Source organism: Vanessa tameamea, chromosome 21 (genome assembly GCF_037043105.1).
Source record: "Vanessa tameamea isolate UH-Manoa-2023 chromosome 21, ilVanTame1 primary haplotype, whole genome shotgun sequence".
NCBI lineage: Eukaryota > Metazoa > Arthropoda > Insecta > Lepidoptera > Nymphalidae > Vanessa > Vanessa tameamea.
In genome coordinates, this window is record NC_087329.1 from 4,443,092 (window position 1) to 4,457,386 (window position 14,295).

Consider the following 14,295-nt stretch of genomic DNA (forward strand, 5'->3'; position numbering starts at 1 on the left):
ACAGTAAATTAATGTTTTATGTAATAATTAAAATATATATATTGATAGTGTATTAACGCTGTATTTAATAGAACGTTTATAATACTTGCAACCCTAATGAAAAACTGTCAATCCTTTATTTGATTTTTCGATATTCAAAAAATAACGGGTGAATCACTGGACTGTTCGGACGACAGTTTAAATCTGTTAATTTAATAATCAGTGTAAACAAACCTACTGAAGACAATGTTTTATTGTTTTTGATGTAAGAAATCTACAAAGTGTTCCAAATGGAACCCTCAAAAGAGGCGATCACTGTTCGAATTACACGATTAAATAGACAGATTATTGGCAAAGTGACCAGTGGTACTAGTAAACACAATAGAAAAGTAGATCGTGAAACATTATTAGACGCTTTAACAGTTTTGTATGATGAGTGTAATGAAGACCCCGTTAAAAAATGCGACGAGCTTGTACGAACATTCTTGGATAAATGTAAGTACCGCGTGTAGCGTACTTAAACTTCCCTAACTAAGAATAATCTTCCCTACAGCATTGAGTTGCAAGGAATTTATTTTACATAGTTGCAAACAACGAATAATTAAATTTATTCTTCTATGCATTGATAATACTTTTTTGGTTGAAATAATAAATTACATTGCATATTTCAAAACATATACGATTTCGATTTAATATATTTAAAATTATCAACGTCACGAGATGTTAAGTTGTTTAGAAACGAGAACAATTTTTATTTTGAAGTCATTTACTTCTTTGAAATTTTCTTTACAAAGAAATGTGATTAAAGTTACATTTATTTTCAGATCGAAGCACACTAGCTGATTTAAGGAGAGCGCGTGTCTGTATTTCGGATTTTGATATTATTCACGTAATTGGCCGTGGTCATTATGGGGAGGTGCATGTAAGTCAGCAATGAATTTATAATAAACAATATTATACTTACGACTTCCACAATTCAGAATGAATAATATATAATCTACATAATTATTAGAGAACGAATCTAAAAAAATATTATTTTCTATATTCATTAGGAATAGATGGCCGCTACATTTTGAATAACAAAGAAAGTAACATATGAAGTTTAATATGTAAATAATGTTTTGTTTCTTTAACAGCAAGTTACAATAGATTCTAATATAATAATAATAAATAAATTCTAGTAAAAAAATATTCATAATTCTTCAATTGCTCCTCTAGTTGGTGCGTGAAAAACAGACGGCTGATGTCTATGCTCTTAAAAGTATTCGTAAGGAACAGGCACGGAAGCGAGTGTCAGGAGCAGAAGATGAACGAGACATTTTAGCAAATGCTTCGGGGCACTGGATACCCCGTCTACAATATGCTTTTCAGGTTTGAATTAAATATTCAGTTATGTACCACATATGCCCATTAAATTCATCTATTGCATTTAAAATTAAAATATTGTTATACTTAATTAAAAAAATTATATTGTTTTTTTTTTCACAGGATAACACCAATCTTTACCTTGTAATGGAATTGTGTAATGGTGGGGATTTAGCTGGTTTACTTAGTCGTCGTAATAACCCACTGTCGGAGCGTGATGCAGCTTTTTATATTGCAGAAGTAGCTCATGCACTTAAAACTCTGCATGGTATGGGCTATGTGCACAGAGATGTTAAGCCGCAGAATATATTGTTGGACAGGTTAGTAACATATGTTATACTGTAATAAATTAAGTGCTCAACGTAGTGTGACATTATGTAAAAAAGGGTGAGGGTTGACTGGATTTTTCATTAAATAATTATTTTATGTATAATTGCTAAATGTTTAATGTCACACCAGAAAGTATCTGGGATGGGACGGTAGGAAGTAAAAATCATAAATTAATGTAATTTCATAAAAATTGGTTCAATGATTTAGCTATGTAAGCATAACAGTCATCCACATTTATAATATTTATTTCATATTATATATATGATATATTCCAGATGTGGGCACGTGAAGCTGGGTGACTTTGGGTCATGCGCACGTTTGTCAGAGGGCGGCTGCGTGACGGGCGCCACAGCGGACTACGTGGCGCCGGAGCTGCTGGGCGTGGACTGCTCTGCCGCGCACTCTGTGTGTCTCGAGTACTGCCGCCGGGTTAACACGGCCATTGTGGGTTCGCACGATGCACTAACGCTTTGTAGTTTTTTAACATGTTTAATATGACATTAATTTAATTTTACCAACTTAATGTGGTAGTGACGGTGATGAACATATGAACATAAAATAAACATAAGAATGTATGTTTATTTTATAGTTCAAGACTAAATTGAAAATATGTTTCATTTAATCTAATAACAGTTTTGGTTTTTTTTTGTGTGGTAGAAATTATGTAAAGGTTAAATATCTAATATTATTTTGCACGTTTTTTTTTTTTAATTTTGATCACGGTTTGACTATAGTACTAACTTGCATCATTTTACTTGTTTGTCTTTTGTAGTTATACTAGATTTTTTTTGTGATTTACATTTAGTTAAAATGTCTTGTTAAGTAGTTCAGTGATGTGTCATGTCATGAATGATTATTTTCGTTTTTGTTGTTTATTAAAGAGCAAAAATACAAGAAAAATAGAAGGAATCAAATAAATGTGATAATTAATTAAATAATAATTAATGACCTAGTTTTCTATTTTTATTTCAGTCTGCTTGTGATTACTGGTCACTGGGTGTAGTGGCATTCGAGCTTGTGACCCTCAACAGGCCATTTTCTTCTGGAGACGATGATTCCGTAGCTCAAATTCTAAGCAACATACAAAAGTATGTATAGTGATATTATGATCTTGTTATTTTCCTGCCAAATGTAAATGTTTCGATAAAAAAAATATATATATTCAGGTACGAACGCGATCCAAACTCGGAACCGCCTTTTGAGCCTCCTCCGAACGGTCCGTCGAACACGTGGCGAGCGCTCGTGGCGGGCTTGCTGCGGGTGGCTCCTGCGCGGCGCTACAACTACCTGGACACGCTGCAGCACCCCGCGCTATCACACCTCGCCTTGCACGCCATTCGGGACCAGGTAACGGTTCAGCCGTGTCGGAATGCCGTTCTATCAATATAAGAGTGAGACCAATGTGATAGCGAACTTATTTGCGAGCACATAAATGCGCTATTATAATCTGTGAACTTGGTGAGTCTTTGAGTCTATTGCCGAGGCTAATTTTAACATTTACATAATAATAATAGAATATTATGTACATTAAATGGTTAAAATTACATTGTGATATTAACGCCACCAGGTACCACCCTGGGTGCCGCACCTACGGGGTCCTGAAGATGCCACGTTTTTGGCTAGTCCCGCGCGAGAAGTCGTACCTGCTTCCGCTGCGCCCTTCCGAACTCGTCCTCCCTTTGCTGGACACCTGCCATTCGTCGGTATGTACACTATCAACATACAGTTTTAAATTAATTAACAGATATTACAATAATAGAAAATGATTACATTTATTTTTTCCGTTCAGGATACTCGTACGTAGCTCAAGAGGAAAATGAAGATATCAGTGGCGGTTTCAATGCGTCCCACGACTGTACAGCTATCAATTTGGCTACTTTCAAGTTAGTCACATAACTATTGAAAAAGAAATTGCTATTGAAAAAAAGTATACATGTAAGATATTATTATATACAAATAATAATGGTATTATTAAAAAAAAATACCAATACAGATCTGCGGAAAAGTTAGCAGCGATGCGAGGCCGCGAGGTCGCCTCGCTGCAGAGCAAGCTGGCGGCCGCCGAGGCGGCCTCCGGCGCGGCGGCGGAGCGCGCGCGCCGCGACGCCGACGCCGACGCCGAGCGCGTGCGCGCCAAGCTGCAAGCAGAGATCACCGCGCTCACTCTGCAGAACAAGTCTGTGGCTATATGTTACATGATCCTGCTATTTCATTCAAAAATACAGAAAACTAATACGATGCAATTTTTAACAGGCGACTGGAACGTCAAGTTGAAGTAGAAAAGGAGGAGCGCATGGCGCTACAACGCACGAATCAGGAATTAAGCAGTGGTGTAATTGAGCGCACTAACTCTGAGTTGCGCGCCACACAGGCACAGGCTCTAGAACTGCAGTCTGAACGAGATCTGTTAAGAGAGGACATGGCACGCGTAGAAGCAAGGGTCAAAGATCTACAAATGGAGTGTAATAGTGCTTTAGCCGCCGCAGATACGGCACGAGCGCAACATAAACATTACAAGGTAAAAGTAATAGTATTATTATCATTGAGTTCAATTGAAACCATAGCATAATATGTATTAAATATATTATCAATAACTCAATACTACACTAAGACTAAGACAACTGAAATAATGGTCATGAAGAAGTTTTTCCAACCAAATCTATGTGCAGACTGTCAATTCTGAAAGTTTCATCTTTTCATCTTTATGTATCTAATTCCAGAGTTAAGTAAAGAAATATTAACTCTTCAACCGTATATATGACGTCATAATACAAATTATGTCTAAATCGGAGTTATTAATGACTTACCATAGAAATTTAACAAATTTTCAAAAATAATGCAGTAATATTGGTCTATATTGTATTAACATAATATAAATGTCTTATAATATACAACGCTATTCATTTGGCATATAAAATCACAAAAACTGCTATTGCTACATCAGGCACTAGAAGTTTTGTGTATAAAAAGTTTTACTCATAAAGTCAGTCCAATAAGTCAACTATAACAATCTTATATGTTCATCCCCATATTTTCCATTAATCAGGATATCATACGAAATGTACAAGATTTACGACATAGATGGCTCACAGAGATAAATGTAAAACCCATTGTAAGTGTAATGGCAGACATTTTAAATAAATTTTGAGTTGTCTTTTCCCAAATTGGTGTTTGTAGTTATCTGTAGATCTTTACTTTTAATTCATATAGTGTTAGTCGAGTTTATAGTATCTCATTAAAAATACATTACTTAGTTTCTTATAGAAGCATTGTTTATTGTAGTTAGTTTTTTTGTAGATTTAATTAATTTCATTATCACTTAAATTTGAAGTACATAGTAGAAATAGTTCCTATATTAATATTTAATTTATTGATATATAACTGACATGTACTCTGATCTATTTTTTTTTAAATTTAAAGATAAAATACCTTTGATAAAAAATAAAAAATTGTTGATGAAAAAAAGAATCTAAAAATATTCGATTTTAACTTCAGGATACGGTAGCGAAGGAGCGCGCTCTTCGCCGTCAAACCCTGAGCGGGGGAGACGCAGACGCGGCGCGCCTCGTGACGGCCGAGGCGGCGGCGGCGCGGGAGCTGCGCGCGCGCCGCGACGCCGAGAGCAGGCAGGCCGCCCTCGAGCACGAGCTGCAACGCCTGCGCGACCTCGCCGCCGACCAGGCCGACCAGCTCGCGAGTGCCATGGTCTGTTACCTCTATCTATGTTGTCGGTTTTAATTTTAGTGGTAACGATTGTTATGAATCGAGTTTTTTTTTAAATACTTTTTAGCAATAATGGGTTCCTAAATAAGAAGCTTATTTCATAATTATATTCTATGTCATTTTATTAATTTCTACATAAAATATGTGCAGGATTCTATTAGAGAAAAGGAACGCGTAAACTCCGCTACGAACCAACAGTTAAGCGAGACTCAAGTGCATTTAGCGCAGGAACGCATGCGAGCCGCTGCTCTGTCAGCGCAAGTTCAGGTATCATTTATTATTAAATATTAAATCGGGTATTTCAATGAGTTGCAAATGTATTCCGGTCATATATCGAATTGTAATAAGAAATTATTGTCGTAGAAAGTATAAGTTCGTCAAAAGCTTTGTACTTGAAACATTCGTGTTGTAACGTGGCTCGTGTGCTGCAGGAGCTGGAAGCGGGCGTGCAGGCGGCGGGAGCGCGCGAGGCGGCGCTGGAGGAGCAGTGCGCGCGCACCGAGGCGCGCCTGCAGCAGCGCCTCGAAGCGGCCGACGCGCGCGCCGCTTCCGCGCTGCACGACGATGCGCGTCATCGGGAGAAGGTACGCCGTCTGCTCTGGGTCCACCATTATTGCCCACTGACTGCATTTACTGACTCGACTCATTCGTATTCCCCAAGGTCACGACTCTCGAACAGCTAGTTCGTCAGCTGGAACGCGAAGTCAACGCTCTGGAAAATCGTACCTGCGGGAGATGTACGGCCCATGATGCGCAGGGCGGGGCGAAGGCAAAAGTCACGAGCGGTACTAATACCGACGAAGCTGAGGAAGTCGACACTGCCCGCGATAATAGGAGCGACACGGAGAGTGTGTCGGACTCACATTTACAATTACACGTGTCCCTACTTAAGGAGCAACTCGAACGCGCCGAAGCTCAGCTACAGGTTATAAAAATATATTAAGCATTACAATATTAAGTCAAAAGAAGAGTAAACCTGAAACAAATTGTAGTTATTTTATGATAAAATTTATACTTCAGTGATAGTTGATATTTCGTTTTAGGCTCGTGCTGATGAAATAGCAGCACTACGTCAAGAAGCTAGAGCTGCTAATTTAGCAAGATGGCGCAAGGTATGTTACATATAATTAATTAGACATGTTGTTTTTCAATAGCATAGTTAATAAATAAACAATGACTCATTTTAGGAAAAGGAATATAATGATTTATCGTTGGACGCAAAAGTAACAGCCCGCGACCTAAAGAAAATAGAAGAACGGCTTGCATCCGCGCTAGAAGCGCGCAAGTCAGCTGAAGATAAAGCAGGCTTGGTGCACAGAGAGATTACAACGATAAAACCACAGCTTGAGCAAGTGACGAGGGAAGCTGAAAAATATAAAGAACAGCTGGATAAGTTGCGAAAGTCTCATGAAGTACTTCAAGCAGAAGTAGACAGGTGAGCGAATACATCTTTACTACTGTAATAATTTATACAAATAACAAACAATAATCTAATACAACCTTCGTTTAGCCAACCAATCAGAATACTTAGACTTGCTAGTATTAGATAGCACACAATTTTGATATTATAAATTGAGAAATAAAATCTTTAATATTGTTCGAATGGGTTGGGAGTCTTATCACTAAGTCAAGAGATTGCAAATAAACGGTACTGTATATACAAACTTTTTTTTTCATCAGATCTAGAAACGATATTCGCAAATTAAAGAGCGAAGTACAGTACAGTGAGAAAAGACGCATGCATGCCGAAGAACAGGAAGAATTATCCTCACGTGAACGAGCGCAACTGCGGGACGAACTCGCACCACTAAAAGCCCAAAACAACGATCTAATTCAGGTAGAGTATCAGCCTGTAAATCTCCCACTGCTGGGCTTAATCCTCATCTATTTTTGAGTTTATTCCACCACAATACTCCGAGGCAGATTAGTTAATAGAAAGGAGGAAATTTCCTCACGATATTTTCCTTTACCGCCGAGCTTAATGTGTATTATAAATATAAATTAAGCACGTCTAAACTCACTGGTACCAGCCTGCCTATTAAAAAATATTTTTAATGAATTCAGGCAAGGCGGATTAAGTTTAATACAGAACTAACAAATTATTATTATAATACCACTGCTAACAAAAATACAAAAAGATGCAACATTTTATAGAGTTTTCTAGATCTTATAGAATCTATGTTACATCTTCTCTTCCTAAATACCACAGTCTCTCAAGTTGAAAATCTTCGATCAGTGTGTGTTGCCAGTGATGACTTACGGAACAGAGATGTGCTTGCTTACTAAGCGCCTCATTAGAAGGCTCAAAGTCACTTAAAGAGCAATGGAGAGAACCCGAAGAATAGCCGAACTGAAGTGGCAGTGGGCGAGGCATATAGCTCGTAGAACCGACGGCCGTTGTGGCAGAAAAGTTCTCGGGAAACGGAAAACGCACCGTGGGCAGACCTCCTACAAAGTGGATTGACGATCTGGTGAGGGTTCGCGGGAAGCCACTGGATGCGAATAGTGCAAGACCGGCTTTTGTGGAAATCTTTGGGGGAGGCCTTTGCCCAGCAGTGGACGTCTTTCGGCTTAGACGATCAACATCTAAAAATAACACTTATCAATAGTCATACACGTTGAATTAGGATTAGAAGTTCAACCTATTGTGCAAAGGCATAAAACAAATTGTTTATTATTGAAAAAGAAAACAATGTTAAACAAAGCGTCATTGTCTTTTTATAGGTAAACAGTGACTCGCCGATACCGAGGTCATTATAATAGATTAGTTGGTCAGCGAATGTTATTAGTTGTGCTATTATATGTGCACTGGATTTAATCATTTATATTCATCAAAGTATTGGCATTATTTACTGAATGAAGTTGTTAAATAAGTATGGCGTTTAAGTATCACGTTCCTAAGCCAACCGGGGAGAAACCTATAATCTGGCCCAAGCCTCAATATTTAAGCAACTTAGTGTGGTCACAACGCATGAGGCTCGCCCTCGCCGCAGACTTGCTGTGCGGGCGTTGTCGAGCCGTGGAATGCACACTTACGACCTTACACGCACACTTGACATCCGTAAGTAAGAAAGCTGTAGACAAAAGGGGCCAAGTTATAGTTGTGCCCAGATATCCATTTGAATGCTTCAGTGTAAGAGGAAAACCAGAAAAAATCGTATTATAATCTACTAAGAACTGTTTAAAATAAACAATCAATAAAATATAAATAACATTGTATAATATTCATTTATAATTAGTGTTTAGACAAACACATTTCTGTTTCTGTTATATTCAATTTGTCGTTAGAAACAAGACAGGGCTGCCTATCTAATCACCCCATAACCAACATATCATAGGTAAATGCTTAGTGCTTAAGATTTTGTTTTTGTTTCAGAATAACAAAGCACTACAAGAGGCATGCGCTCTATTGGAAGAGCAACTAACCGATCTCGAAAAGCTAACCGATCTGCACGAGATAAAGAATAATGATCTCGAGGTGCTGTATACTTTTTATAAATATTTAGCATGATACTAATATTAACTTGTGATTGTTTTAACCATATTTTTGCACGCAGATTGAGACAGTTCGATTGCGAAACGAACTAGAGACATGTCGCGCGAAGCTGTCGGAGGCGGAGCGGCAGGCGGCGACGAGTGCGGCGAGCGCGTCTCTCGCCGAGCAGCGTGGGGATGAAGCGCGAGAGCAGTTGCGCCTCATTACTACACAGCTGGAAATTATGCGGGTATTTATTATTCAAACATTTTTACTTTAAATATGAACACGTACGTAGGAGGTCGATGTCATGCTTTAACTATATAAATTAACAGGAAAGACTCGAGAATCGCGAAAGCCTAGTAGATGAGTTGGAGGCGCGCTTGGGTGCACTACACAGCGAGGCGGCGGCGCGAGAGGCGGCCCTGGGCGGGGCCGGCAGGCGCATGCGCGAACTGCAGGAGGAGGCGGCCGCACTGCGCACGCGCGCGCACCAACACCACGAGCACGCGCTGCAGCTGCAGGCGGCGCTCGCCGATGCACAGGTGCTGTATGGTTAAAACGAAATTACGCGTTTGCTCCTTGTGGAATAAACAATTTAAATTAGTGATATATTTCTCTCTCGAGTAAAATATACGTTTTAATTCAAAATTAATTAACAACTACATACGTCACATAAGATAATTTAACTTTTTCATCTATTAATAATGAGGGTACTACTCATCGTATAGGAAGAAACTGAAGCGGCACGAGAAGCGCACGCGGCAGCGACTGCATGGTGGCGCACGCGTGAGACGAAGGCTGACGCTACGCTGCGACAACAAGCTAAACTTATCGACTTTCTACAGGTGCTTATTTTTATCGCTTGTAGTACAAATTAATATATCTATTCAAAATTAAAAATATATAGTTAAATGTATTATATTTCTTAGGCCAAAGTGGAGGAAGCGGGTCGTAAAAAGTGTTCTCTGAGTAACAAGCTCTTCGGACGTTCGGGACGACGCGCTGCTGCCTCGCCGCCACTACTCAGAGTTAACCGGTATATACAGCATTACCTTTATAAAATGTTACCCTAATCGACTGTAAAATTTAAAAAAGGGAAATTCTCATTAATCTGTAGCTGGTAAAACTGCAATTATTTATTTTCACAGTGAGTTAAGGGAAGAAGTGGAACGTTTGAGAGCCAAGCTTGCGGCTGCAAATGCTAACAATGAAGCGAAGTATGATTATTTGATCACTCAAGTATTATATTAATATTATTACATTAAGTTGTACCAAATATTTAAAATATTTTATCGTTTTAGTTTCCCACCTACACCTAGACGAGAGCGAAGAGATAATAAACCAAAAAAAATTGTAAATGGGTGTGTATTACATATATTATGTCATTATTATTGTGATTTATATAAAATATGACCGAAATGATTACCTTTACAGATCACATGACTTTCATGCTTCAGATGGAAATGAAGATTCTCTACTTATAATATGGTAAGCCAGCTTTCCACTAAGGAATAATTATACCCTAATAATCTAATCTCATCTAAATATAAATTAGATCTTATGGTTGGCAATATCATCACATTAATTTAATCTTTTGGACCAGTAAAATAACGGAACCTATAGAACGCTGTTGCGGCTTTAGGGCCTAGGTGTTTCGAAGGTCGGCGTGGGAGGCCGTAGTCTCCTTCTGTGAGACCGTCATGGTCCAGAAGGAGATTGCGGAGCGGGCTCGGGAGAGGGCTGATCCCGCCCGGCGGAGACGACCCACGGGTCGTCCTCCCGGCCTCCAAGCCCCATTGCCCGGGGCGGAATAAATAGGGCATTCCCTCCGGCCGTGGGTGCGTGAGATGGGGGTCTCATGCATCCGTTTCATACGGCTGAGAGGAGGACGGCAGTCCGGTTATGGCCCCGGACTGCCGGTGTACGCACCAGCGAGGGGTGCGAGGAGGCGGGGAGGGAGGGGAGAGACCATTCTTCGCTCTCCCCGCACCCTGAGTCGTGCTCTGCCAGCCACGAGCGGAGCAACGCACGGGAGGGTCAGCGGACGTGCTGCGAAAGCGATCCCGCAGCCTCTCCGTTTCCGTGCTGATGGCGGCCATCGCAGGGATTTTTAGTGAGTAGAAATCTCACATAACCCGACATCCCCCCCAGGATTCGGGTATCTATGAAGATTTACCCGGCGTCAAAAAAAAAAAAGTGTTTCGAAGGTTACGCATACGCACGACAGAGTGAAAATAACCCTCGAACTAGATCAACCGAGAACATATTTGTACTTTGGAATTTTATACAATACATCACATCTAAAGGTGTAAGGTTCAGAGTCGCTAGATCTAAAATAAGTCGAATATTAAATCCGTCTTTCAGGCCGGATGGTTCCCGCGAGCGCATGCACGCGCGCTGCTCCGAGCACGCGCTACTGCTGAGTAGCGGCGAGCGCACCGTGCGCGCGCGGCTGCTGGCGGCGGACGCTCGCAACCTGCCGCACAACGAAGCCAACCGTGCCTTCATGGTTCGTTCGTAAATATATTTAAACCATAGAAAGAGTTTAGTGGTCGTTGACTACCGGGAGAAGTATGCTAATTGAAATATTCAAAAATATATTATTATATTATTCTGAAATAGACAGACAATAAAAGTTACTAATTGTTGGTCAGGTAAAGTTAGAGTACAGCGACCGCGCTGAAGCAGCGGTAGTATGTTCGAGTATTGCGGAACGTTCCCGCTGGATCGAATTACTCACTCCCATCGGTTCCGTGGGATGCTATGAAGCTGCAGTGATGCTGCAATGTCGATTACAACCAACGTCAACTCTCTACGCTGCAACTAATGCAATCGCTATAGGTAAAGAATATAATAAATTATAAGAAAAAACTAAATAAATAAATGGAACGAATATCCGTCTAGTCATTGGAGACGTTAACATTTTGTGTTAAACAGAAATCCTTTACTTTCGATTAAAATAAAATAGTTTAATATTATTGTAAGTGTACATATGTATTAATATTTAACATTATACATAATATATCTGATTTTTTTAAATATTCAATGCAATTTTGATCATCATTCATCAAATTATAGTATATATTCCTTAAATTATATATATATATGAAATACTAATTTTCTAATATTTAGGTCGCCCTGATGGCCTACACTCGCTGCGCGGGCCTATACGTCTCGAGTGGAACTCGGATGTGTCTCCCCCACGCAGAGCCCAGCCCGACGCTGTGGAATTGCTATGTGCGGCAGGAGGACGCGCTCTACTCCTGAGCAGCGGTCTGCTTGCACACGCGGGTCTGCTCGCATTCACCTCAGCTTTGCAACGCGCAACCGCTCTTAGACCTACCGTCGCTCTCAGCCGAGTACAACTACCTGATAATACGACACCTCATTTAATTAAAGTAAATATCAAATGATTTTGTTGTTTCATATTGGTTATGATCAGTATGGTGCTAGTAATAAGCGATAGAATTGACTTATATAGATACAAAAAAATTAATGTTTAAACAATTGAAATTAATATATTGCTAAGTATATTGACTTTGTATATAATCCGTTTTAAATGAAGTGGACATTAAGCAGTATAATAACAGACAAAGAAATATACTTTTTTAGATTCCATGCTTATGACCCCATAACATATTTATCCAGTATGAAATACAAAAAAAAGTTTAAATTAAGCTTATATTATTCACTTCTATAACGTAATCAGTAATACTGATCGTTACTATAAAATATTTATATATAACAATTGTTATTATTAATAAAAAAAAAATTGCGTTAAAATTTAACCAATGTCATGAATGTTGCAGGGTATAGTCGATGCGTTCGATGGAATCTGTGCGGCAGTTGCATGTGGGCGACGCGTTTTTCTCCTTCGCTTCGATGCCGCTAACACCGAGTTCAAGATAGCGCGATCCCTCACCATCGATCGACCGCCGTATTCTATACTCCTCACGAGTCAAGTATTGTATATATCAGGAGAAAAACCTCTTAAGGTTAAGCTACCATCGGGATCCCTGGAGTCATTTGCAATGGATGAACCAATAGTCAATGCTGCTTTTAAGAGACACTCTCCGCCTCTGGCTATACTGCTTATTCGAAACGTACCAGTTGAAATACTTCTGTGTTATGCAGAATGCGGTGTATTTGTTGATGAAAATGGAAAACGAACTCGAAATGAGGATCCCAAGTGGAGTTCTTCAGTACACAGCTGGGAATTCGTTAATCCATTTCTGTACGCCATCGGAGAAGATAGAGTCACAATAATATATATAAACGACGAAGTATATAGGTCACCACCTTGCACTTGCGACACTACTTCTATGACATCTAGTGCTTCAGAATGTTATCAGCCTGAAATATTCAACTATAAAGTAAATGAACCCTCATTATTAGGTACATCGCCCAATGGTATTGTCATAAGGTCTAAGATTGAAGAGGAATATAAAATTTCTATCGTCGAAGGCATGGCGGCATTTAGAAGTATCGGTGCTTCGTTGGAGTCTTTGAATACATTATCTGATGCGAAAGGCTCTTCATCAGATTTAGCACAGTCTCTTGTTGATCTGTCCCCACAAGACGAATCTCAGGAGAGCGTAGAAGTGACTACGGGATTTTTGGCAGATATAAGGAACAGAGCACGACAGTTACGAATGAAAAATCGTGAAGAAGCAACATCGGATGATGTCATAAAAGAAATTTTGACCACCGAAGTTGGATTAAAACGAACTTCTAATGGTAGAAAATCTCCAGCGGTTATTTCAGACTATGAGACTGATAGTGAGCTTGACAGCGAAGAGGGTACTGGCTCTACAAAATGTACAGCAGACGTGTGTGCAGAAATGTTTACGAGACAGGTTCGCTTCCAATAATTGCACACTTATTATAATAAAATAATTTTACTTGTGTACTAAATGTACAGAGACTACTATGTCACATTAAACATAATATTATAGTCATTATACATATGTAACTTAATTATTAGTAACATTAACAGTACTTAAGTATTAGTATTACAATGTTTTATTTAAAAACAAGTACCCAGCAACTTAACATGATTAGATAATTCTTGAAAAGCTTATCTTACAAGAAATAAATATGTTTTTAAGAATATCTTGTTTATTGATTTTTCTGTAATTATGTATAAATGTTTAATTTATATAATATGTTGGTAGATTTTTTCATTTTTGTTAGGAGGCGTCTACTTTAACAATTTATTTATAAAAATAATTAATATTTCAATGTGAAGGACAAATTATAAAATAAAATTTGAAAGCCATTCGAAATAAATATTTAATTATGATTCCTTACACTTGCCTACGTATGTGACGTGTTTTGCTGAATAAACTAAAAAAAAATGATTGTAAAACTTAGCTTACGGGATTCCCTAAGTTTAATATAGATCATATTTCCACAGTAAA

The 14,295-nt window shown here is 38.9% G+C and overlaps 1 protein-coding gene across 2 annotated transcripts; it reads left to right on the top strand.

Annotated features, from left to right (window-relative positions):
* Positions 1-151: 151 nt before the first annotated feature.
* Positions 152-13,746, top strand: LOC113404566 (citron rho-interacting kinase). Of its 2 annotated transcripts, none has more exons than XM_026645485.2 (30): positions 152-474; positions 804-901; positions 1,198-1,350; positions 1,468-1,664; positions 1,950-2,118; positions 2,647-2,762; positions 2,841-3,021; positions 3,242-3,377; positions 3,464-3,557; positions 3,668-3,850; positions 3,928-4,192; positions 5,170-5,379; positions 5,548-5,664; positions 5,829-5,981; positions 6,059-6,322; positions 6,441-6,509; positions 6,585-6,832; positions 7,078-7,234; positions 8,774-8,875; positions 8,955-9,122; positions 9,208-9,417; positions 9,604-9,720; positions 9,805-9,911; positions 10,024-10,092; positions 10,177-10,236; positions 10,310-10,363; positions 11,240-11,384; positions 11,530-11,716; positions 12,008-12,273; positions 12,685-13,746. In XM_026645485.2, exons 1-30 carry the CDS (start codon positions 270-272, stop codon positions 13,744-13,746), a joined length of 5,562 nt encoding a protein of 1,853 aa, XP_026501270.2. In that variant the 5' UTR covers positions 152-269. The 2 variants fall into 2 exon arrangements, with proteins under 2 accessions (XP_026501270.2, XP_064074383.1); XM_064218313.1 differs by having other exon boundaries at positions 1,950-2,079.
* Positions 13,747-14,295: the final 549 nt, after the last annotated feature.